Genomic DNA, 23408 nt, shown 5'->3' with positions numbered 1-23408 from the left:
TCTCCAGGCGCATTTCCTCCAGGCTGCTGCATGGCCCGGGCTGTGGGGCAGCTGCAGGGAAGTGAAATGTGATTTCCGGCACTCAGGAGTCCTGGCTTTTCATTTGGAGAGTTTATAATTGCAAGAGTGGAATATGCAGAGCTGACTTTGTGGCTGGTTAAGCAGTAGGTTTGTTTTGTTGTCAGGGAATTATGTTTATGCCAGTTGTAGCTGTGCACAGATGATTTGAATCTGCAGATAGTTCAAGTTGTTGCAGCAGCCAGAGCGTAATGCTCCACCGACGTAATGTAACTCGCTGTTTGTTGCTTTGGACCTAAAATGGAGCAATCTCATCCTGACAGGTTAACATAAATGCCGGCGTTCCTTTGCAGGTTTCCGTTGTATAAATGCTTGTGTTTTGTTGAGCTGAATGCTTTTCAGGTCTCTGAAATGAGAAAAGCTGCCAGGGATATGTTTGGGGGGGTGGGAGGGGAATGTAAGGCCCTGCCTAGTTAGAGCGACCAGGAGTAGTCAGAGGAGTTGGTGTGCGCAGGAACCATCTGACTTAGCTGAAAGGTCTAGTCAGAGCTAATGCCTTCCTGGCCGTCGCTGCCAATATCTTGAGACACATTTGTTCATTTTTCCAAAAATGTGTTTTGGATGCTGGGATGGTAGCGCGCTCTCTAATCTCAGCCTGCCACTCAAAGATGATACAGGAGGGTGAAGAGGTCAAGGCCGACCTGGACTAGAGAGGCCGGGCCTCAGTAAGGAGACAGCTTCTTCTGGTACTGCCAGTGCCTACTAGTCAGGAATGTATACTTTTTCTATTCTAAGAAGGAAAAAAAAAAAGCCACAAAATATATTTAGGAGTCCTTGCTGCCTCCAAACATACCAGACCTTTGCAGATAGAAAGTTGTGATGATTTCTTCCCAAGTCACTTGCCATTTCATTTTCGACTTCAGCCTCCACAGCTGCTGTCAGAGAGACTTCACATAGTTGGAAAAGAACGGGTAATTATTAAGTGCCTGACAGGTTAGCTCTTGAGCCTCTGGCTGCAGAGCTGTTGATGCTATCCTCCCTGTCAGCTGTGTGGTCAATAAAACTATAAACCCGTGTTTAAGTCCAGATTTAAGCTTATTTCTATTGTATTGGGATAAAACTTTTAATTGCATTTGTGTAATGGTGTGTGCATGTGCGCATGCTTGTGTGTGCTTGTGTATGAGCACACGCACACACACACACACACACACACACACACACGGGAGCACACACACAGAGGGGCAGCTATGGAGCCCAGAGGACAATTTTCAGGAGTTCTTTCTGTCTTTTTAACCACGTGGCTCCCAGGGACTGAATCCTGGTTATCTGGGCAGCAATCGCCTCTACCCATTGCGCCCTGTTACTGCCCTGATTCTATTTTAAACCCTGCAGCCGTATGCTTATGTGAGTCAATTATGAACTCAGCTTGTCAAAAAATGGATACTCCCCGTGGGGCAGTGGTGGCGCATGCCATTTAATCCCAGCACTTGGGAGGCAGAAGCAGGTGGATTTCTGAGTTCGAGGCCAGCCTGGTCTACAGAGTGAGTTCCAAGACAGCCAGGGCTACACAGAGAAACCCTGTCTCAAAAAAAACAAAAAAAACAAAAAAAAAAAACAAAAAATGGATGCTCGCCGGGCACGGCTACATGTGACTCCCGGCCTAGCACTGTGAGCAGAGAGAGGCAGAGCTCTGTGAGCTCAAGGGTCCGCATGGGGGATGTGAGCCCATACAAGTTACACGGAAAGACTCTCAGGACAGACAGACAAGCCGAGTGCTTTACACCTGCTGGCTTCCTCCGCTGCGGCTCTCGAGCCCCCTTCGGCGTTCCTTCATTATCCCCTCCTCGGCTGCCTCCCGGACCCAAGGGGTTAAAGCTGATTCTGTCTCCTTCACTTTGTCACTAGTGTGATTTTTGCATCATTTCTCACACCGGCCTCTCCTGTTGCACTTGCAGGAATTCTGTCCGGGCTTTAGTGTCAGCCCAGTGTGCACGGCACTTCCTGTCTCGCTTGTGTACACGATCCCCTTCTAACATCTTTTTCCCGTTCTATTGCCAGATTGGTCTCTCAGAACCCTGACTTAATCATATCATCCTTTGTCCAAAAATCTGCTGCAGTTTCCCACACCCATGCTAAAGGTAACTTTTCCTAGTTTAGCCACAGCCCGCGTTGCAGGCCCTGACTTAACTACTCCTCTCCAAACACCTGCTTCAGCCAGTTCCTACCAGCTCTGGGCTACTTCTTAGTGTCCCACCCACCTCCCCAAATGTGTTTTTTATTTATTTATTTTTTAAGATTTCTTTATTTATTATATGTGAGTACACTATAGCTGTCTTCAGACACACCAGAAGAGGGCGTCAGATCTCATTACAGATGGTTGTGAGCCACCATGTGGTTGCTGGAAATTGAACTCACGACCTCTAGAAGAGCAGTCAGTGCTCTTAAACACTGAACCATTTCTCCAGCATAAGAATGTGTTCTTATCTCCAAATCCTTGAGGCTTTCTTAAGTGCTTTTTCTGTCTTCTTTATTGATTTTTAAACTAATATTTTTATTAATTATTTGAGAAATTTGCACAATGTATTTTGAATAGATCCACCCCCTAGCTCCTCCTTGATCCACTGCACCATGAAATCCAGTTTATGTTGCCCAACTACTTTTGGGTATGGGATCTGTGAACTAGGTATCATACAATTAAAGAAAACTGACCCTTCTCCCGACAGCTATCAAGTGCTAGTATCTCCTCAGTAGGGTGGGACTTCACTCCCACAGAACTGCGAGGGTCTGTGTGTGCTATCACAGTCATTGTGAGTTCAAGTTCACCACTGCCTCCCGTGTCTAGAAAAGAGTCATGCATCACCCTGACGCCTACAGTCTTTCCACCTGTCTTCCACAAAGATCCCTGAGGTTTGAGGGGGGCAGAATGAGACATCCTATTTAGAGATGAGCTCTCTCAAGCCCCCTATTCTCTGCATGCTGACCAGGTGCAGTGCAGGCCTCTGTGTTAGCTGACATACACTGAAAGTAGCTTATTGATGGCTTCGAGATACACTAGCCTATGTGTGTAGCAATAAGTCATGAGAAGTCACGTTAGCACTGTGTCCATTTAGCAGAATTATAGTAAAGGGCTCTTCCCAAGCCAAGGACTATGAGGTTCTTGGCCTCCTTAGCAATTCTGGCTATGGGTTCCATCTCATGGAGTTGGCCTTAAATCCAGTCAGAAAGTGATTGATTGCTCCCATAACACTTATGTCACTATTCTACAAGTAGGCATATCACAGGAGGTTGTTATTGCCGTTTGAAGGGTTCAGAGTTGAGTGAAATTAGTGATTACTTTTTCATCCAATAGCATGCATACTGCTTTCCATCTCTGCGAAAGCTAGCCAATAGAGAGCTCAGATCACCCACTTGGTTACTTCACGCTTATGACTCAAGTAAGCGGACTCTGCTACAATAGGGTCTTACAAGAAATTTTGGAGGGTAACTAAGAGCAATAGCAACGTCCTGTACTGTCTGGGGGTCTGTGGGACCACTGTGTCTGGCAACGCACACAAAAAGTGATCCATTCTTATTACTGGGGCTTTTATATAGAAGCCTGTGGTATCCGACTAGTTATTTTTTTCCGTTATGGGATAACTCCATTTAAACTCTTATATATATTTCATGAGCCTTCTACAGTATTGGGTTTCCATATAGCTTTTCCAAAAGCTCTTTAGTGTTAGTTTCCCTCCCTATAGTCCCTCCTCTTCCCCACCCTCTAACTCCACCCCATCTAACCCCCTTTATAACTGTATTCTATCTCTTCTCCTGTATCTTTCTAGACTTGTGACATCTTCTCTTGCTTCCTTATTAATCCTGTGACAAGAACTCTGTTCTTGTTATAGAGTTTGTAGGTTTTCATCTCAGTATTTGTTTTCACTTGAGTGATACTAGAAACTCCTCGAGGGAGTAGCACCGACTGTAATTCTGTAATTCCTGAATACTTGGTATTTTATAAGTATACCACAAATACTGTTAATTATACAGCAAATAAGCAAATGTTAGACTTGGCCAAAGCTACTTTTATTTAGCTGTATCAGTTAGTAACAACTTTCTAGAAGTATTTCTTTACAGGGAGGGAAACTGAGGTTCAGAGAGGTAGCTCATTCATCAACATCCTACAGTCTAAGTGGTGAAGGCAGGATTCTAAGCTAGATCTGTTCCCTATACTGTGTTAGTAATTCTTACCTCCCCATTACATGTTTTTGAGGCTAGAAAAGTATTGCTTAGCTTGCATATTTGCTTAATTATGGCAGAGGAATAGTTATGTAATGAGAGTTAGTAATTTTTGTCAGGAATAATGAAATCAGTTTCAGCTCTGTCAGAGGTCCCAGGGACATAGAATTTCCCTTACTGTCACCAGTTACTGCCAGGCCGACTGACTCACCTTCTAGTTCCTGGTCGGTCTTGTAGTTGTTCATTTGCTCGTGTAAGCGAGACGTGCCAGGGAACCACTGATGAGGTGTACCAGTGTATCACTGAGCTGACAGTGCTCCGGGATAGCCCTGGGATTTCTGCCTCGAGCCTTATCTCTTTTATCCCCTCTTTCTTTTTCACCCACCCCCCTTTTTTTTTTTTTTAATTTTGTACGTTTTGTTTTTTAAGATAGGATCTCACTGTGTAACTTAGTTGGATCTCAAATTCAGAATCCTCCTGCCTTGGCGACTAGCAGTGTGATCTGATACATTCTTCCTTCTGGGTTTTTACTCCCCCTGCCCCTCCTTTTTCCTATCTCCTGCCCCCTTTCTTTTTTGGTATGTGCATTTTCATTAAAGGAGAACAAAATCAAAAAACAAAAAACCAGGCCTGGGTATGGTGATAATCTCAGTACTCAGAGAACAGGCAGGAGAATTCCTTTCTTTCCTTTTAAAATTAGAATTAAATCAATTTAGAAGATTATTGCTTCATTTGTGTGAGAATGTCTAAAACTAAATGGCCTTTGAAGCCATGGCTGTCTTCAAAATTACATTTTATAGACAAAGAGCTCCTGTAGCTCAAGAAGTCAGGAATAAACTGGAAGCTGGGAGTAAAGATTGTGTGCCTTGGTAATAAGAAAGTAGACTAGAAAGGTTGTCTGTATGGAGGACAGAAGGGAAATGCGGAGTGAGTGCGCTCTTAAATATAACTGAAAAGCTGGGCGTGGTTGCGCATACCTATGGGGCAAACACCAGGGGCAGAAGCAAGATTTCTGCTAAGTCAAGGCCAGCTCGCTCTACTTAGAAAGTTCCAGGTTTACCAGTGATGTTTAGAGAAGCAAAGGTTGCTGGTCTTTGCCGGCAACCGTCTACTGTAGAAATAAAGGAACTCACTTATCAATAGGAAGCAGGAAGTAGGGAGAGGTAGTTGTTCTAATAGCCTGTGTTAAAAGACATGGAGCAAATAATTGTTGGCAAGCAATTATTTGAAGCAATTGAATGGGCCTTTTGTAGTATAGACTTTTTGTCATGAAGTCATTAGGGGTGTGTGTGTATGTGTGTATGTGTGTGTGTGTGTGTATGTGTGTGTGTGTGTGTGTGTGTGTTCATGTGCCTTTGCCCTGTATATGTGGAAGTCACAGTGGGATGTCTGGATCCTGCTCTACCACTCCCTCTGTCTTATTCTCTTGAGAAGGTGTCTTATTGAACCTGAAACTAGCCATAAGCCCCAGTAATCCTCTGTCCCCAACCCCAGAAGCTCTGGAGTTCCAGGATTGTATGTGGTCGCGTCTGAGTGTCTGTGAGTGCTGGGATCTTAGCTCATGGTGACCCACTGAGCCTTGTCCCTGGCTCCAGCTTTATTGCGTCTTTCTCCCAGCTCTTTGAGGCAGACATCAATAGCCCTGTTTTACACCTGAGGAGCTGGAGACCTAGAAAAGCGGGGCAATTGACCAAGGTTGTATATGACATTGTATATGATAGCAGACAGTCCAGCGGACGCAAACCTAGATGGGCTTGTTTCTAATGCAGCCATTTTCAGCCTTCTGAGCTTCTCTAACAACTAATCATGTGTCTGACCAAGACGATAATTATATACTATCCAGTTGTTTGGGGGGGCAACAGGGGAGATGGCTCAACCAATTAAATGCCTGCCCCGAAGGCCTGCAGACTTGAGTTGGGTCCTCAGTCTTTGTGAAAGCCCAGTGTGGTCACATGTCTGTAACCCCAGGCGGGCGAGGCACGGAAGCAGATGCTCTTCAGAGCTCTGCTGGACAAGCCAGATTGATGAGCCCCACGTTCAGTGAGTGAGAGCCCATCTCACATGAAGGTGGACAGTGCTTGGGGACGACACCTGACACCAATGTCTGACCTCCACATCTGTGTGACGCATTCACACACGCATTGGCACACCAGCTAGAACACATTCGTCTATCACATGCCAAAGCTCACGTACACACACACACACACACACATGCCCAAGTATATATACATTTTCATAGAAGAAGTTAAAATGCTGATTTTGACCAGTTTTTCAGAACAAATGAAAAATCTATAAAGAGTGTTAAAAAGAACCTTGGATAGCCACACATATGATTGCTTTTCTTTGGAAATTAAAAACTCTGTGTGTGTGTGTGTGTGTGCGCACATGTATGTGTACATGTGTACTCGGTATGGTACACATAAGACACATAAGTGGTCATGAGCCACGGCATGCAGGTAAAGGTCCGAGGGTGACTTTTGGAGGACAGTTCTGTTCTTCCACTGTGTGAATTCTGGGGATGGAAATCAGCTCATCACACTTGGTGGCAGGCTCCTTTCCCCACTGAGTTGTGTCTCTGACTCTGCAAATTCTTTTTTGGGTGTTGTTGGATAGGTTTATCTGTGTGTAGCTCTGTTGTGTATGGACAGTGCCCTGAGTTACAGGCCGTTGAGAGCTGTCACATACTTGCTGTTTTCCTACAGTTCTTAAACTTTTGCCTTAAAATCTCTGCTGCTAGTAAACTAACCTTTAAAACAGAAACATGCATTATCTAAACTCTCAGAAAATCCCCAGTCTTCTTGGCTAACCCAATGACGGGAGCTCCAGAAAGATAAAATTTAGCTTGTTGTACAAAATAACTTTTTTTTTATATAGTTTAAACATTTAGAGAGAGGACGAAAGATTGCTAGTCACTTCAATTTTGTCTTTACATTTCATGTGTGAATTTATAATAATCCCTTGGCAAAAATTCATGAGGTTAAAAGTTTTAAAAACTTATTTTTGACTTACTTCTTCAATAACAGTATATATTTAGTAGCAGTCCACGAAACCTCAGAGAGTACAGGGTAATCAGTATTTTCTGTCTTCTTTCAAGTAAGCTTTTCTGATTTTTATTTTGGTTAATTTGGGGGTGAGGATGCTGGGATCCAACCCAGGGCCTTGTGTATGTCAGGCAAGTGCTCTGCCACTGAGCTGCACCTCAGACTCGGTTTGAGTCAGGATCTCACCGTAGCCAAGGCTGGCCTCCAGTGGAACACCTCCCAACTTGCTGGGATCCCATGTATGTGCTACCGATGCCTGACTACAAAAATCTGGGAAGGCGTTTATGGCAAGCCATTTTGTTCGTTTCCTCATCTTACTGAAATCAGTAAACTCAGAAAGGACTAAAAGGTGTCAGGTCACAGAAGGCTCAATTGGCCTGAGTCCCATCCCCACCACCCGTGTAAAAAGGCTGGAAGAGGTGATGTGCATTTGTAGTATCAGCACTGGGAGGCAGACAGGGTGATCGCTGGCCTGTTTGTTTAATTTGTGTCCTTCAGGCCAATGAGGGGCCTGTCTCAAAGAGGTGGGTTGTATTCCTGAGGATAACACCCAAGGTTGTCCTCTGGCCTTCACATGTATGTAATTGCATGCCCATTTGCACACACATGGACCTGCACATGCATGACAATATACACACATAAAAGTTTTCATATAAAAGTCCAATAGGCTATCACACTGTAGTAGTTACAGCTAATGAAGCAACTGTGTGAAATTAAAGTATCTCTTGCAACGTCCTATTAGATCATAAGTCTGAGCTTTCTAAACTTTCTACGTTGCTAAGGTTGGAGGAAGACTTAAGTTCTGTTTTAACTGTCAAGATGTAATGGCACTTTACGGATATGCGGTTTAATTTACTTATCTACACCAAGGCAGTCATGCTGTCATTGGTAGAAGTTTTCCTCAATTCTTGTCTTACTGAAGGGAATAATTTAGCTTACAGAAAAGCCACCATGCAAATGCTCTTCTAGTAAGCTAGGGTCTTCGGGGGACACAGGCCTCTACTAGTGAACATGTATTATCAGTTTGGAAACTGTCCTGGCACCTGAGTTTCTGCTGTGGCAGAATGAGCCTTAGCTACAGCTACAAGGTATTTAACTGCAAAGGGGCGTTTTGAGTATCAGGAGGTATAGCTACCAAGAAATACACCTGCAACGTCCATGGTTACATCGTGTCTAGCTCCTTGTGTACCTGTCTTGGTGTTAGGGATTATCTGGGAACCATGTCTGAAAGAAGTCACATAATGTAGACATCAGGTGTGAAGATATTTGTTATTGATGTTCCCATGTTAGGAACGTTGCTGGTGTCTAGAATAGCTGGTGTTGCCCTGCGTCTCCACGTCCAGGATGACTAAAGCCAGATATTTTAGTATCCTCTTCCTTCCTGTCTTAAAATATGCTGTCCCGGCGGTACATTGATGCATGTTAAGATGGTTGGTCTTCATTCAGAAGGCAGAAGCAGGACATCTCTGTGAGTTCGAGGTCAGTCTGGTCTACAGAGTGAGTTCCAATGTAGCCTGGGCTACATTGAGAGACTCTGTCCAGAGAATACAAAAACAAAAATCCTGGTCTTTTTCTGTTATAAAGTTTGGGATATATATTGATTGGCATATCTTCGTATCCCCAAGTTGCCCTTCCAGAATAAGACACGAGCTAGACAAATTAGAGAAATTTGTATCAGTGACTGTACCCGCACCACCACGGTACCGAATATTGGTTGTAGGCCTGGGGGATTGACAGAAAACACAGACACAGGTCATTCAGTAAGGAGAATGCCAAAGCTTTACTGAGGGACCAGCAATATATACTAGAGGCCAGGGAAGGGAACAGGAAAAAACAATCATAGCCATAGGTCAGGCACCTGGGAAGTCCCTACCACACCCGGTGGGAAGGCAGGAATCAGGCTAAGCCCCAGGATGTTTTGCTCTCAGGAAACCTGTGCAAATAGCTCAGCTGGGGGAGTTGAGCTAAGCTCACCGGTGCCCAACATATCAGAATTTAAGAACAGAAGTAAACCATGGATCATCATTCTAAATTGAAGAGAGAGCTTACCATGGGGGCCGCAGACACAGCTCAGCAGTCACAAGCACTTCTAGAGGGCTTGGATTCCGTCCTCAGCACCACGTGGTGGGTCACAACCATCAATAACTCCAGTCCCCGGAGGTCCAGTGCCCTCATCTGTCTTGCTTGGGTGCCAGGCATGCATGTGGCACACACGTGCCTACTTACAGGCAAAGCACTCACAAACACAGAAAACATCTAAAAAGAAAAGAAAGAAAAAAGAAAAAGAGAAAAGAGAGCTTGTAATTTTTTCCTTCATTTCCTTGTTTGTTGTTTTTAAGACAGGGTCACACTCTGTAGCTCAGGCTGATGTAAAATTAACTACATTCCCCAGGCTATCCTAGAACACAACCACAGCCTCTCAAGTACTGTCTTATAGGCATAAGATCAGGCAAGGTGTTTGTTTATTAAGAATTTTAACTTCTTCACTTACCAAGAAAAGTCACTCACTCAATGTGTTAGTTTCCTCACATCATGTCAGGAGAACTATAACCAGAATCGGGTTCTGCCTTGTGGGGCTCAAGGTTCTCAGAGTTATGAATGGGCTTTTTCCTGGGTTCTGGAGCTCACGCGTCCTTTTTAAATCTCATTCCCTGCTTGCCTGGCTTGCTCTGCCCTTACGGTGCTGTAGCAGCGACAGCACGGCTCTTCTGCTCCACTGTCTCATGTGCACTGGGGAAGGTAAGGACTTCAAAACTTATTGTTTTAGAGTTTATTTTACATTTTGTATACTTTTCAATCTTACAGTAATGAGCAAGAGTTTTTCTCTTTTTTTTTTCTTAATTTAAATTTAAGAGATACACACCTTTTTCGAAGGTATAGGGTCTCATGTAGCTAAGGCTGGCCTCAGATTCACTATGTAGTAGAAGATGACCTTGAACTTCTGGTCTCCCAAATGCTCAGATTATAGGTTATATGCCTTTACGCCCAGCTTTTTATTTTTCTAAGAAAAGTGTCCCCCCCCAGAACTAGAGAGGCAGAGCAGGTGATCTCTGAGTTGAAGGTTCTAGGGTAGCCAAAGCTGCACAGAGAAACCCTGTCTCAAAAATCCAAAATGAGAAAAAGAAGAAAGAAAAGAAAGAAAATTTTTTTCTTGAGGGGAGTGGCGCACGCCTTTAATCCCAGCATTTGGGGGGGGGGGCAGGGGCAGGTGCAGAACTCTGAATTCAAGGCCAGCCTGGTCTACAGAGCAGGTTCCAGGACAGCCAGGGATAGGTAGAGAAGCCTGTCTCAGATGCCCCACCCCCCAAAACCCAAAAGATCTCATCTTCAAACCATACATATGGATGACCTTCCGCTTCAGACCTTCACCTCCACCTCCATAGTGCTGGAATTACAGGTGTTTTTTTTTGTTTTGTTTTTGAGACAGAGTCTCACTACATAGCCTGAGACCCACATAGCCCCGCCCTTTGCCTCCCAAGCTCTGGGATCAAAAGCCATGTCCTAAAGCGTTATCTGTTAACAACTGCGCATGTGCACGCTTGTGGCCGCTTGGGAGAGTCAGTTCTTTTCCCACCATGCGGATTTTTGAACTTTAGCTCCAGAGGTCAGGGTAGGCAACAAGCACCCTTACCCACTGAACCATCTGGCCAGCCTAGTAACTTTTCTTATATATAGCCAGTGTTAGTATTTATTTTACCCGCCTGATCCTTGCCAAAATTTGTGTAAATGGCCTCTGTAAATGATATTTACAAATCCTTTATGGTTACATTTTATCTTAAGTTTTAAAGCATAAATTAATAAAGGCAGTAGAGGTTCCGACGGTGATATGTGGTGATGCTTTCCTGTAATTCCAGTTCTCAGGAGGGTTGAGAGAGGGAGATTGTGAGATCCAGCATAGGATATAGAAAAAACAATAAAACCCACCACTACCAACAACCAAAAAACCAAATTAAAAAACAGTATGTTGCAAAAAAAGAAAAGTTTCTTGTATGTCAGTGAGCACACGCGGTATTCCACGTCAGCACAGCCAAGAGCATGAGCGTAATCCAGACATCGGGATGGGGAGGATGTGGAGAAACTGGGACCTTGTGGGACAGCTAGAAAAGCCAAATGGGACAGCCACATTGACAGAGTCAGGCATAGGACTGGCACGAGATCTGACAGATGGACTCCTGGGTGTTCCAGAAGCCATGGGAGTGAGCACCCCAGACCTGCACCCCAGAACTGCACCTCAGTGCTCCCAGCAGCACCGCTCCTCAGCACTCCCCGGTGCTCCCAGCAGCACCGCTCCTCAGCGGCCCAGCGCAGAGCCCGCCTGCTCCCCAGTTGACGAGTAGGCAGAGGGAGAGACGTGGCGTGGGCTTCTGGGTGGCGGGGAAGGAGTTAAAGGGCTGACTTAAGTGCTGCATATGAATAAGCGTTGAAAATACCATTGTCAGTGAAAGCAGTCACTTACTAAAAACTCCACATGTGTGACTCAGAACAGGAAAATTAGGGAGACAGAAAGTAGGTGACTGGTTGCATTAGAGGGGACTGGCCGGGGTATTGATTGCCAATGAGTGTGGGTTAGTTTTTCGTTTTATTTTGTTTTGTTAAACAAATAGTTTAAAAGTAGGTTACAATGTTATTGTACAACCCTGTAAATTGTATCTTCAAATGGATAAATGTCATGGTATATTAATTATATCTCATTAAACTATTTTAAGAAAAAAATTTTAGTGACATCCAAGGAATAGAGGATTAATAAATATATAGGTAGATTTTTTTCATATCCTAGATCATTGGCCAACGTACATTTAAGTATAAACCCAGTAATAGACATAGAAAGAAATAATTGTTCTTTGATTTGTGTTGGTTTATTGGGTATTTTGTTGTTGTTGTTGTTTTGCTTTGTTTTGAGTAGGGTCTTGTATAGCCCAGGCTGCCCCAAACTCCATGAGTAGCTACGCATGACCTTACCGCCAAATGTACTGCAGGCCAGCACCGCACATTCAACTAATTTCCAGTCAGTCCCGGTGAGAGCCCCTGAGCTTGCAGGCCGGCAGTGCTCTAGTCCTCCGTGCTGCAGTGCTCTAGTGCTCCATACTGCAGTGCTCTAGTGCTCCATGCTACAGTGCTCTAGTGCTCCATACTGCAGTGCTCTAGTGCTCCATGCTACAGTGCTCTAGTGCTCCATGCTACAGTGCTCTAGTGCTCCATGCTACAGTGCTCTAGTGCTCCATGCTACAGTGCTCTAGTGCTCTGTGCTGTCTTGCGTGTGTGCTGTCTCAACAGGCCAACTATGTCACTGTCACACCTTGTCTGCCCCAGCTGCCTAGTGGCTTTTGAATTCCTTAAATGTATTCCACAGGCTTAGGACAGCCTGATGTACATAGCAGGTTCCAGGACAGCCGGAACTATGTAATCAAAGACACCGCTCCCCCCCACACACACACCCTTAGAATATTTCGCTTACCCTAAGCTTCAGGGGCGCCTAGGGGTGCCCTGGACCCCTAACTAGTGTGCATCTGGTGGGTGGGAACAAGAAAACCCAATATTTTAGATCTCTTTCTCTAAGGAGAAAACGGACCAGAAGGATAATCTTTGGATAAGGATCTATGACGCATCCAGAGTCACCTTTCTAATATAACTGTCTTAGCCATGCCATTCCCAGTCTGTAGTTTTAAGGAATTTCCAACTACTGTGAACATAATATCAAAATAGGAAGGGGAGTTTATAAGTTATATAGTCTAATATTAATTTTTCAGAGACAAATTTTGCAGTTTCTGTTTGTTATTTCTACTGAGATGAATACACTGTGCTGCTAAGCACAACACCAAAATGATAATTAACAGTCTAATGGAAATGTGGTCCCTGCTGATTATTAGTGGAACTTTTTTTTAAGACAAGCTGGCCTGGAACCCATTGTCCAGCCCCAGAGTGGCCTTAGACTCTTACTAATCTCCTCATTTAAACTCCCAAGTAGTAATTTGTCAGATATGGCCTCTCAGAAAAACTGTACTCATGTTAGCAATTGAACGAACTTGCCTTGCTTCATTTGATGTATTTAGCTATATATGGACACAAGCAGATAGATTATATTGTGTAGGAACTTTAATTTTGCTTGATATTTTTATTTTTATTTATAAAAATTAGTATTCTAATTCCAACCAATATTTAATTGGTTTTGTTACCAAATGGAAGTTTATTTATTTGTTTGTTTAAGGATTTGTGTTTTTTTTTTTCCTGTTTAGCTAGCCGTAACAACACTTACTTTTTGTTTTATCTTATCTTGTTTTGATCTTTTGTTTTGTTTTACTTTGGTTACTTGGATTTCCAAGACAGTTTCTCTGTGTAGCCCTAGCTGTTCTGGGATTTCCTCTGTAGACCAGGTTGGCTTCGAACTCAAGAGATCCACCTGTCTCTGACTCTCAAGTACAGGGATTAAAGGTGTGTACCAATACCACTTAGATGAATTTACTTATTTTTATGTTGCTTTAGTATTTTGCTTGCATATATGTCTGTATGAGGGTGCCAGATCCCCTGGAACTGGTGTTACAGTTATGAGTACAGATGATGTGAGTGTTAGGAATTGAACCTGGGCCCTCTGGAAGAACAGCCACTGCTCTTAATTACTGGCCCATCTCTCCAGCCCCAGAAGTTTTACTTTAAGTTATTTTATTATTTTATGTGTATGGAATTTTGCCTGCATGCATTCTTGTGTGCTTGATGCTCAAGGAATCGAGAAGAGGGCATTGAATCGCCTGGAATAGGAGCTAGGGATGCCGTAAGCTGTTGTGTGGGTGCTGTGAACTCTATCTGGGTGCTCTGTAAGAGCAGCCATGCTCTCAACTGCCGAGTCATCTCCTTGGCCTTCCATGACCCATTTTAAAATAATTTGTACACAGTGTGAAATAGGGAGTAAGGACAGTTTTTCCACATGAAGTTTATTTTGATATAGAAAGGGATAAAAGGGGCTGGAGAGGTGGCTCAGCGGGTAAGAGCACCGACTGCTCTTCCAAAGGTCCTGAGTTCAAATCCCAGCAACCACATGGTGGCTCACAACCATCCCTAATGAGATCTGACGCCCTCTTCTGGTGTGTCTGAGGACAGCTACAGTGTATTTACATATAATAAATAAATACATCTTAAAAAAAAAAAAGAAAGGGATAAAAGAAGATGGGGTTGGGGGCAAGGTGGATGGAGAGATGGCTCAGTGGTTAGGAACACTGGCTGCCCTTCCAGAGGACCTGGGTTAAATTCCTAGCACCCACATGGCGGCTCATAACTTCTATAACTCCAGTTTTAGGGTATCTGACACCTTCACACAGACATACATGCAGGTAAAATGTGAATATATGTGAAATTTTAAAAGGAAGGATAAGGCGAGAGTGTGTGTATATACACACACACACACACACACACACACATACACACACATATATACATGAAATTGTGAAAGAATAAACTCATTTTAAAATTATTTTAACTTTTGTTCCTTTTTATTTATTTCCTTCTATATTGTGTTCTTCTATAATACAGCTTTTGACTAATACCAGGCATAAATTTTCTGCTAGCTTTGTTAATTTTTTTTTATTAGCATGAAAAGAAATAGGTTTGGAATGTCACACGTGTGTCATTGTATCAGATTCTATTCATCCTCCCCCCCCCCCATCTCTTCCATTGTTAATCTCCTTCTTCCGAAGTAGCTTTCCTGCCACAAATATTCCGCTGTCCTCTCTTGTCCACCCCCCCCCCATAGTTCTCTCCTCCCTTCTCTTTTCCTTTCCTAACTCCCCAGTGCTGAGATTTCGGGGATAGGGTATCACTACCATACCAGCTGTTTCTCGGGGGTGGGGGGTGTGCATGTTTCTGTGTGTGTGTGTGTGTGTGTGTGTGTATATTTTACCATAGCATTTTTAAACACATGGGTTTGTTTTTTTGGTTTGGTTTTTTTCCAAGTCAGAGTTTCTCTGTGTAGCCCTGGTTGCCCTGGAACTCACTTTGTAGACCAGGCTGGCCTCAAACTCAGAGAGCCGGTTGCCTCTGCCTCCCTAGTGCTGGGATTAAAGGCAGCACAGGCCAGCCTAGAGTACACAGTGAGTTTGAACCAGCCTGGGCTATGTATATAGAAAGACCTTGTTTCAAAAACAAAATTCAAGGAAAAAAATTTTTTTGAAGTCAAGCAGTGGTGGTGCACGCCTGTAATCCCAGCACTTGGGAAGCAGAGGCAGGTGGATTTCTGAGTTTGAGGTTAGTCAGGTCTACAGAGTGAGTGCCAGGACAGCCAGGGCTACCCAGGAAAACCCTGTCTCGAAAATCCAAAAGAAAGGAAGGAAGGAAGCAAGGAAGCAAGGAAGATTTTTGAGAGAGTCTCACAGTATAACCCTAGCTGGCTGGAAACTTCCGGTGTAGCCCAGGCTGGCCTCAAGTTCATAGTAACTGTATCTACCTTCAGAATGCTTGGGTTAAAGGTGTGTGTCATATAAATAAATAAATATATTTATAAACATATAAATAAATAAGCATATAAATAAATAAAAATAACAAGGGTAGGTTCATGTTCTTTCACCACGGCTACCAGGTAACCGTTCCCTTCTCTTGACTTATACAATAGGACTTAAATATTCAGTCTATGTGTTTGGGGTTGGGGTTCTATGGGAAGAATATTTTCAGTTATCAAAATAATACTAAATTACCTCAGCATGTTTACAGTGATGTCCTAGTCTAGTTCTTTTTTGATCCACGTGTTCTGAGACAGGGTCTTCTCTGTCTCAGGCTGGCCTAAGTAACCTGTGAGGAGGAACTTGAACTCCGGCTCCTCCTGTCTCACATCTCAGGGTGGGCTGGCATACCTAGTTTACAGGGTTTTCAGGCAGAGTAGACCAGCGCCGACCTCCATCGCCAGCCCCTAAACTCTCAAGCAGAGTAGACCAGCCCGGACCTCCGCCGACCTCCATTGCCAGCCCCTAGCTCCTGTAATGTTTCCTCTGCCTTTGCCTTTTTAGGAACTGAAGAGATTTGAGAGCTTTGTGAACACCTGTCCTCCTTTTGATATTGTTATCGATGGCCTCAATGTTGCAAAAATGTTTCCTAAGGGTCGAGAATCTCAAAATGTAAGTCTTTTTTATTTTGTCTTTCCATCTCTGTAGAAATAATTCTTCTAAAGAACCAGCTGCCTTTTGTGTATAGCCTCAGCTCTCCTTCTCCTGACCTCTCCTTTTGTGTATAGCCTAGGCTCTCCTCCTGACCTCTCCCCTTTCTCCTTGGAGTCACCGTTTACCTCTGGGTCACATCTATCTAATCTGAAAATGAATACAGCAAGATGTAATCGTGAGATACTAGATAGTCATTTTTTCATATTTTCCCAAACATGGTAGACTCACAGATTAACCTATGCAGTTGTTTTCTCCCTGGGTGATCACTTGTTTTTATCAATGTGTAAATGTGCTAGCAGGTTCAAAGAAGGCTACTAGGAATTTTTTATTCTTTTTTCATCCATTCTTTTTCTTCTGTTCTTTTTGAGACAGTCTCTCTGTGTAGACCAAAACTGGCCTGAACTCACAGAGACCTTCTGCCTCTGCCTCCCAAGTGTTCCCCTCTGTGACCATGATTTTCTCACAGCAGCAAAGAGATTACAAAATTAAAGGTAAATTTGTACAATAAATCCCCGGAAAATGACCAGAACATTTAGATTATAGAGAGCGCCTGGATTTCAGCTCCTGGCTCTTGTGCTTGGTGCCGTTCTGCAGTTGCACGGAAGCCCTGTTTAACAGCTGCTGCTGACATAGGCAAAGCCTTTTCTCCGCGGGACTGTTCCCTCAGTTCAGCCATCTATGTGTTTTTTGCAAAAGTTACTTGGGAATTTGTGTTCTGTTGTTATCTTTTTTGTTTGTTTGTTTGTTTGGTTGGTTGGTTTGGTTTGGTTAGTATGTGACTGTGACTGGCCTTGAACTCCTGATCCTCAAACTCCTGATCCTTCTGCCATGAGAGAAGTTTGAAAGTATCTTTGGCTCTTGGCAAACATGGCAGAAAATGAAGAATGCAGTTCTGACGAATCAGGCTTGGAAGAATTCAGTTTTTGATGGACTTATTTGACAAAGTCCCCATCTAATCCGTAAAAAATAACTTTCGGGTTCATTTACCTTTTATTTGGTTTTCAGCTTTCCACAAAGTCCTAAAAATTAGTTTGTGAGATATAGGCTAAAGTGGACTAAGTTTTTTGGGGAGAAGTAGGATATCAAGGATGATTGGTGGGTATGTCCACTAGCCTGTCAGAAGGAAATCTTTGGATGGGTGATTCTGTCACATTTTTGGAGAAGGAGACAGAGAACTGAAGACAGCCTCACAGTGCTCCAGAAGGTCCTCTGGGCACATCCTAGGTCAGAAGTAGTTTCCTAGTTTCTCCAATCAGCCTGTCAATGGCGTCTTAGTTTTGAAATTAAGGCTAGATCTCCTGTGCTGGAGATGTGGCTCACTTGGTACACGACCTCCCAAGAATACACAAAGCCCTGGATCCCATCACCACGGCCCCATAAACCAGACACTGTGGCACACACCTGTAACCCTAACACTTGGGAAGTTCAAAGCCATTCTTGGCTGTTTTCCAGTCTGTAAAAGAGAATAGATGGTTCCTATCTCCAAAGGGTGTTCTGAAGATTTAATGACTCCATGTGTGCAAGCCCTCGCTGCAGGAGCCCCACAACTGTCCCTACGGTTGTAATTACTGTTTGAGTGCACTCCCAAAGGAACAGTAATTCTTGTCTGTAGGCCTTTCTCTGGTAGCTTGTTTTTTCCTGTCATTCATGACAATGAAAAATGCTAAATTCTAGGTCAGTCATGATAGGTAGTATATGCCTTTAACGCCAGCATTCAGGAAGCAGAGACAGCTGACTCTCTGAATTTGAGGCCAACCTGGTCTGCTGTATATATAGAGAGAGACCCTGTCTTAAAAAGAAAGAAAAAAAGAAAGGAAATCCTAAATTTTACCTTAATAGTAGACTCAGTCTAGGCCAGATAGTCAAATAATAGGTGATTAAGAATTGCAGTCAGACTGGAAAATGGTGGCTCATGCCTTTAATCCCAGCAATATGAGCCAACCAGACCCCCCAGAGCTCCTAAGGACTAAACCACCAACCAAAGAGTTCACATGGAGGGACCCATGTTACACCTATGTAGCAGAGGATGACCTTGTCAGGTATCAATGAGAGGAGAGGCCCTTGGTCCTGGGAAGCCTCGATGCCCCAGTGTAGAGGAATGCCAGGGTGGGTAGGCAGGAGTGGGGGGAGTAGCACCCTCATAGAAGCAGGGGCAGAAGGGATGGGATGGGAGTTTCTGGAGAGGAAACCAGGAAAGGGGATAACATTTGAAATGTAAATAAAGAAAACATCCAATAAAAGAAAAGGGAAAAAAAGAAGAGAGGGACAGTATTAGCTTCCTAACAATTAATTCTTCCAAAAGAAATTTGTGTCATTCTGTCCTCAGTTGATAGAATCTTTCTCACTCTGTGAGTAGTCTAAACATTAAAGTTGTATTTTGCTGTGTTTAAAAAAGAAAGAAAGGAAGGAAGGAAGGAAGGAAGGAAAGAAAGAAAGAAAGAAAGAAAGAAAGAAAGAAAGAAAGAAAGAAAGAAAGAAAGAAAGAAAGAAAGAAAGAAAAAGAAAGAAAGAAAGAAAGAAAGAAAGAAAGAAAGAAAGAAAGAAAGAAAGAAAGAAAGAAAGAAAAGAATTGCAGTCAGTACTAGATCTTGAACCAGGCCAATGACTCACTGCAATGAACATTTGCAAGTAAAGAAGTGTGGACAAAAGGGTGTGCTGTGTGACACACTGGGACACACTGCAGCTTCCACGATTTTTACATGAGTTTTTGTTTTATTTATTTTTATTTTTTTTTATTGGGGGTGTTGCAAGGATAGAGGGCAGATACAAAGGGATGGGGAGAGGAGTGGGACTGGGGTATATAATGTGAACTTTACAAAGAATCAATACAAAGTTAAAAATTAGATTTTAAAAAACAGAAACAACAACAACAAAAACATTTATCACTACACACATCATGAGCATGGACTATCAGCTGTTAGTGCTATTGTTTTTGTTACTGTTCAGCTGTAGCTCCTGTTTTCATCAGTATAGATTAGTCCTGGCTACTGCGCCTTCTGCATCATCCCCTTTACCACTCGGTTCTCTCAGTGCGACCACATCAGGGTCAGGTCACACTGATAAACTGTTTGTAGGGAAAAAAAAAAAAGAATTGAAGTCAGTACTATTAAAAACACATGAAGCCTAGATTTCTATCTCAGCCCACAGAAGAAAACTCAGACAGACATAGCTTAAGTTGGTATGATGGTGTGTGTCTATAAACCTAGATTTCAGGAGGCAGAGGCAGAGAGGCAGAGGCAGGATGATCTCAAGTTGGAGGCCAACTTGGGCTACATAGTTCTAGGACACCCTGAGATAGCCTATTGTCAAGCATGTTAGGATTTTCCCCATTTTTGGGATACTTTTTATTTTGTTTTATAGAAATGAGTCCCAAGTAGCCTGGGCTGGCCTTGAACTCACTAGGTAACCAACAGTGACCTTGAACTTCTGACTATCCTGCCTCTACCTCCATACTTCTCCGTCACTGGGTCACTGGGTCATTATATATCTGATATGCTCCATAAGATCGATATTGAGAAAGGACCTGGCATTCGCTATTGAGGGACTTCACTGTGATCACATAGCTTGAACCTGGAGCTTACGTCTTAAGAGTAGTAGAAATTAAGGGTCTAAGAGAACAAGCTTCCCGGCTGGAAAGACGGTTCAGCAGTTAAGAGCATATATTCCACTTTTGCGAGGGACCCAGGTCCTGTTTCTAATACCCATATCAGTGGCTCTCAACTGCCTGTCACTGCAGCTTCAGAGGATCTGACTCCTCTGGCCTCCTTGAACACCTGCACTCATGTGTACACACACACACACACACACACACACACACACACACAATTAAAAATAAAATAGTGGAGCCAGGAGGTGGAGGTACATGCTTTTAATCGAACACTTGGGAGGCAGAAGCAAGTAGATCTCTGTGAATCTGAGGCTGTCCTGGTCCTGTTCACATCTCAGGTGGATTAAAGGTGACCCCATGGATGGCTGTGGTGGTGTACACCACTGTCCTAGCAGTCAGGATGCAGGATGGTCACGAGTTTGAGGCTAGTCTAAGGTACACAGGAAGATTCCAGAAACCTGCCGTTTAATTCTGAACACAAGAATGAGCTCAGCCGATATACTGTGCGGTACCAGAAAACTATCCAGAACCCAACCCAAAATGAGAAAATGAGTGTTACTTTTGCCCCCTGTTTTGGGTGGTTAGTTGAGAACTGTTGTAGCTTCCTTCTCGGATGCTGTAAGAAAACATTAACAGAAACCTTGGCAAGGAGTGGGTTCTTCTCACAGGCTACAGGCTGTCATGGGGGAAGTCAGGGCAGGAACTGAAGCGGAATGTGGAGACACACTGCTTAGGGCTCTGTTCCCTGTGGCTTGCTCGGCTTTCTTTCTTATAGAACCAGAGACCACCAGCCCAGGGGTGGCAGAGCCCAAAGTGAGCCACTCTCTCCCACGCCGGTAATCATTAATCGAGAAAATTCCCCTCAGACATGCCACAGGCCAATCTGAGGCAGGCTGTCCTCAATTGAGTTTCCCTCTTCCAATGAGACTCTAGTCTATCAGGTTGACAAAAATTAACCAACACTTCTGCACTTTTTAGCTTCTGCACTTTTCTTGATTTATCTATCTCCTCCATTCAAATATAATTCCCAGAGACTAGACACCTTGCTCACTGTTCTTCAGCATCGCGAAAGGGCTCTGTGTATGAGTGCTCAAAACATTTCATAAATTCTCAAAACAATGTGCAGTTGAGGCTGCAGCCAAATATGTAGCCTATTAGAGATAGCACTAGCTTTTCAGCCAGTGACCAAAGACGCTGTACATTTTATTCTGAGCAGCCTCCTTCATTTGTGGCCGACATGATGTAAGCTAAGTTATAGATCCTCCAGGTGCCTTGTGGGAATATCAAGTGCACTAGTTATTCTTTAAAGATGTATTTATTTATTTAATGTATGTGTGCACACCTAAGAGTATGAAGGCAGAAGTGGAATTGTGGGTAGTTAAAAGCTTCTGGGAACTGAACCCAGATCCTTCGCAAACTGCCTCTCCAGTCCCTAAATGATCTAATGATCTTGAAGTGTACTTTATTATAGTGTTTGGCACATAATCCAATATATTTAAAAGCAAGGGACTAAAGCAACCCAGAGCATGGTTGTGCAGCATGTACTGACAGAAGCATGGTAGTTTGCTCTCTCGTGGGTCTTGGTTTTAGAATATGTTTAGTATCCTGCTTTGGATAGCTGACAACCTTTACTTTCTTCTTATTTTTAGCAGTCTTCATGAGGTTGTCTTCCTACTTTATTGAACTGGTGCTCAGAGTCTAAACTTGAGTCACTAAGCAAACAATCATCTTCTCTGTAAAGGACATATGACATAAAGGGGCTGGGAGGAGATGGCTCAGGGGGAGTGTAGTGCAGACATGAGGACATGAATTCAGATGCCCACACTCACATATGAACCAGACATAGCAGTGCATGCCTGTAACCCGCGCATGAGGGCAGGGCGGGCAGGGCGTGGCAGATTCCAGGGGCTTGCTGGTCAGCCAGTCTAGCTGCAATAATGAGCTCCAGATTCTGTCTCAAACAATAGAGATGTGCTTGAGGGAAGCATCCATACCTGTATACCTGTGTGTGCATACCTCTAACCCCACAAGCATACATTCATGTACACATGAACATACATGCACATATCACACACATATGTATATACACATACACTACACACCCTCACACATACACACACCACATACATATGTATACACATACAAATACATGAGCATAGACATGTATATATGTATTTTTCACATACCTATATATGCATACAGAGATATTTATGTACATGCATACACACAATACATTCATACACATGCTCTCACACATACATACAACATATACACATGCACATCCTCATATGCATACATACACTATATACACATACACCCTCAGATATGATACACACAGTCAGATACACACATGCACATACTTACCACACATATACACATGTATTTGTACAAAAATACACATACACATGCACACACATCTATATATGTGCATAACACATGTATACATATGTACATGAATCCACATATATACACATGCATACACATATACTGCACACATACATACACATATACACAAATAATAAGCACGGAAGGAAAGGAAGAAAGACTGAAAAGCCTGGTGTGGTAGCACACCTGTGATCTCAGCACTCTGACAAGCAGTTGGTGAATTCAAGGACAGCTTGAACTGCATAAAACAAAATTAGGCGACTCAAAAACCAAAATCAGATAATTTTCTTTTGAGAAGCCATGCCTACACTCTTGGGTATTCAGTACTTTTTTTTTTTCTGAGTGTCTTTTTCTTAACTCTAGTACTTAAACTCTCTCCCTCCTTCCCTCTCTCCCTTCCCCTCTCTCTCTTTCTCTCTCTCCCCTCTCCTCCTCTCTCCCTCCCTCCCTCCCCATTTATTTATATCCCATCGAAGCCCCTCTTCCCTCCCAGTCCCACCCTCACAAATCCTCCCCCGATTACTCCCTCTCCTTGTCAGAGAAGGAAACGCCGGCCTTGGGTACAGCCCCGCCCTGTGACCCCCAGTGCAGTAGGACTAAGCACAGCCTCTCCCACTGAGGCCTCCCAGGCTGCCCAGCTAGGGGGAGGGGTTCCAGTGGCAGGCCACAGGGTCAGAGAAATCTCATAATAAACTTAAATTCTCCACAATAGCAAACCAAAGCAAAATAAAACAGAAGCAAAATAAAAAAAATATTTTTGTATGAAGATTCTATTCTAGAAAACCAAAACCCAATTCTCTTAGTCAAGCTAGGTTGGATTATACTAGCTTTTTACAAATAACTACTCATTTAGGCATCTGTTATTATCCCCATTTCAGATCCAGAGTAACTGGAATATTAACAGTGAGGTGACACGGGGGAAGAAATCGTGGAGACTGTGTTTGTAATGCTTCTGCTCTGATGTCTCTTGCAAAGTTGATTATTAGCGTATGCATGAGTGTACAA

General features: G+C 43.4%; 1 protein-coding gene across 5 annotated transcripts in view; it reads left to right on the top strand.

The window, feature by feature from the left end:
- Nucleotides 1-23408, top strand: part of Prorp (protein only RNase P catalytic subunit) — an 86237-nt gene that overhangs the window by 23346 nt on the left and 39483 nt on the right. For 4 of the 5 annotated variants that reach the window (XM_052185829.1, XM_052185827.1, XM_052185830.1 and 1 more), the window contains one exon: nt 16262-16369. The exons of the other annotated variant lie outside the window; for it this stretch is intronic. In XM_052185829.1, coding sequence (XP_052041789.1) covers nt 16262-16369 — 108 coding nt within the window. The remainder of the gene's footprint in view (nt 1-16261; nt 16370-23408) is intronic. 5 annotated transcript variants of the gene reach the window in all.

The sequence above is a fragment of the Apodemus sylvaticus genome, chromosome 6, assembly GCF_947179515.1.
Source record: "Apodemus sylvaticus chromosome 6, mApoSyl1.1, whole genome shotgun sequence".
Taxonomy (NCBI): domain Eukaryota; kingdom Metazoa; phylum Chordata; class Mammalia; order Rodentia; family Muridae; genus Apodemus; species Apodemus sylvaticus.
Note: the sequence above shows the minus strand (reverse complement) of the source record. Positions and strands in the feature narration are given on the sequence as shown.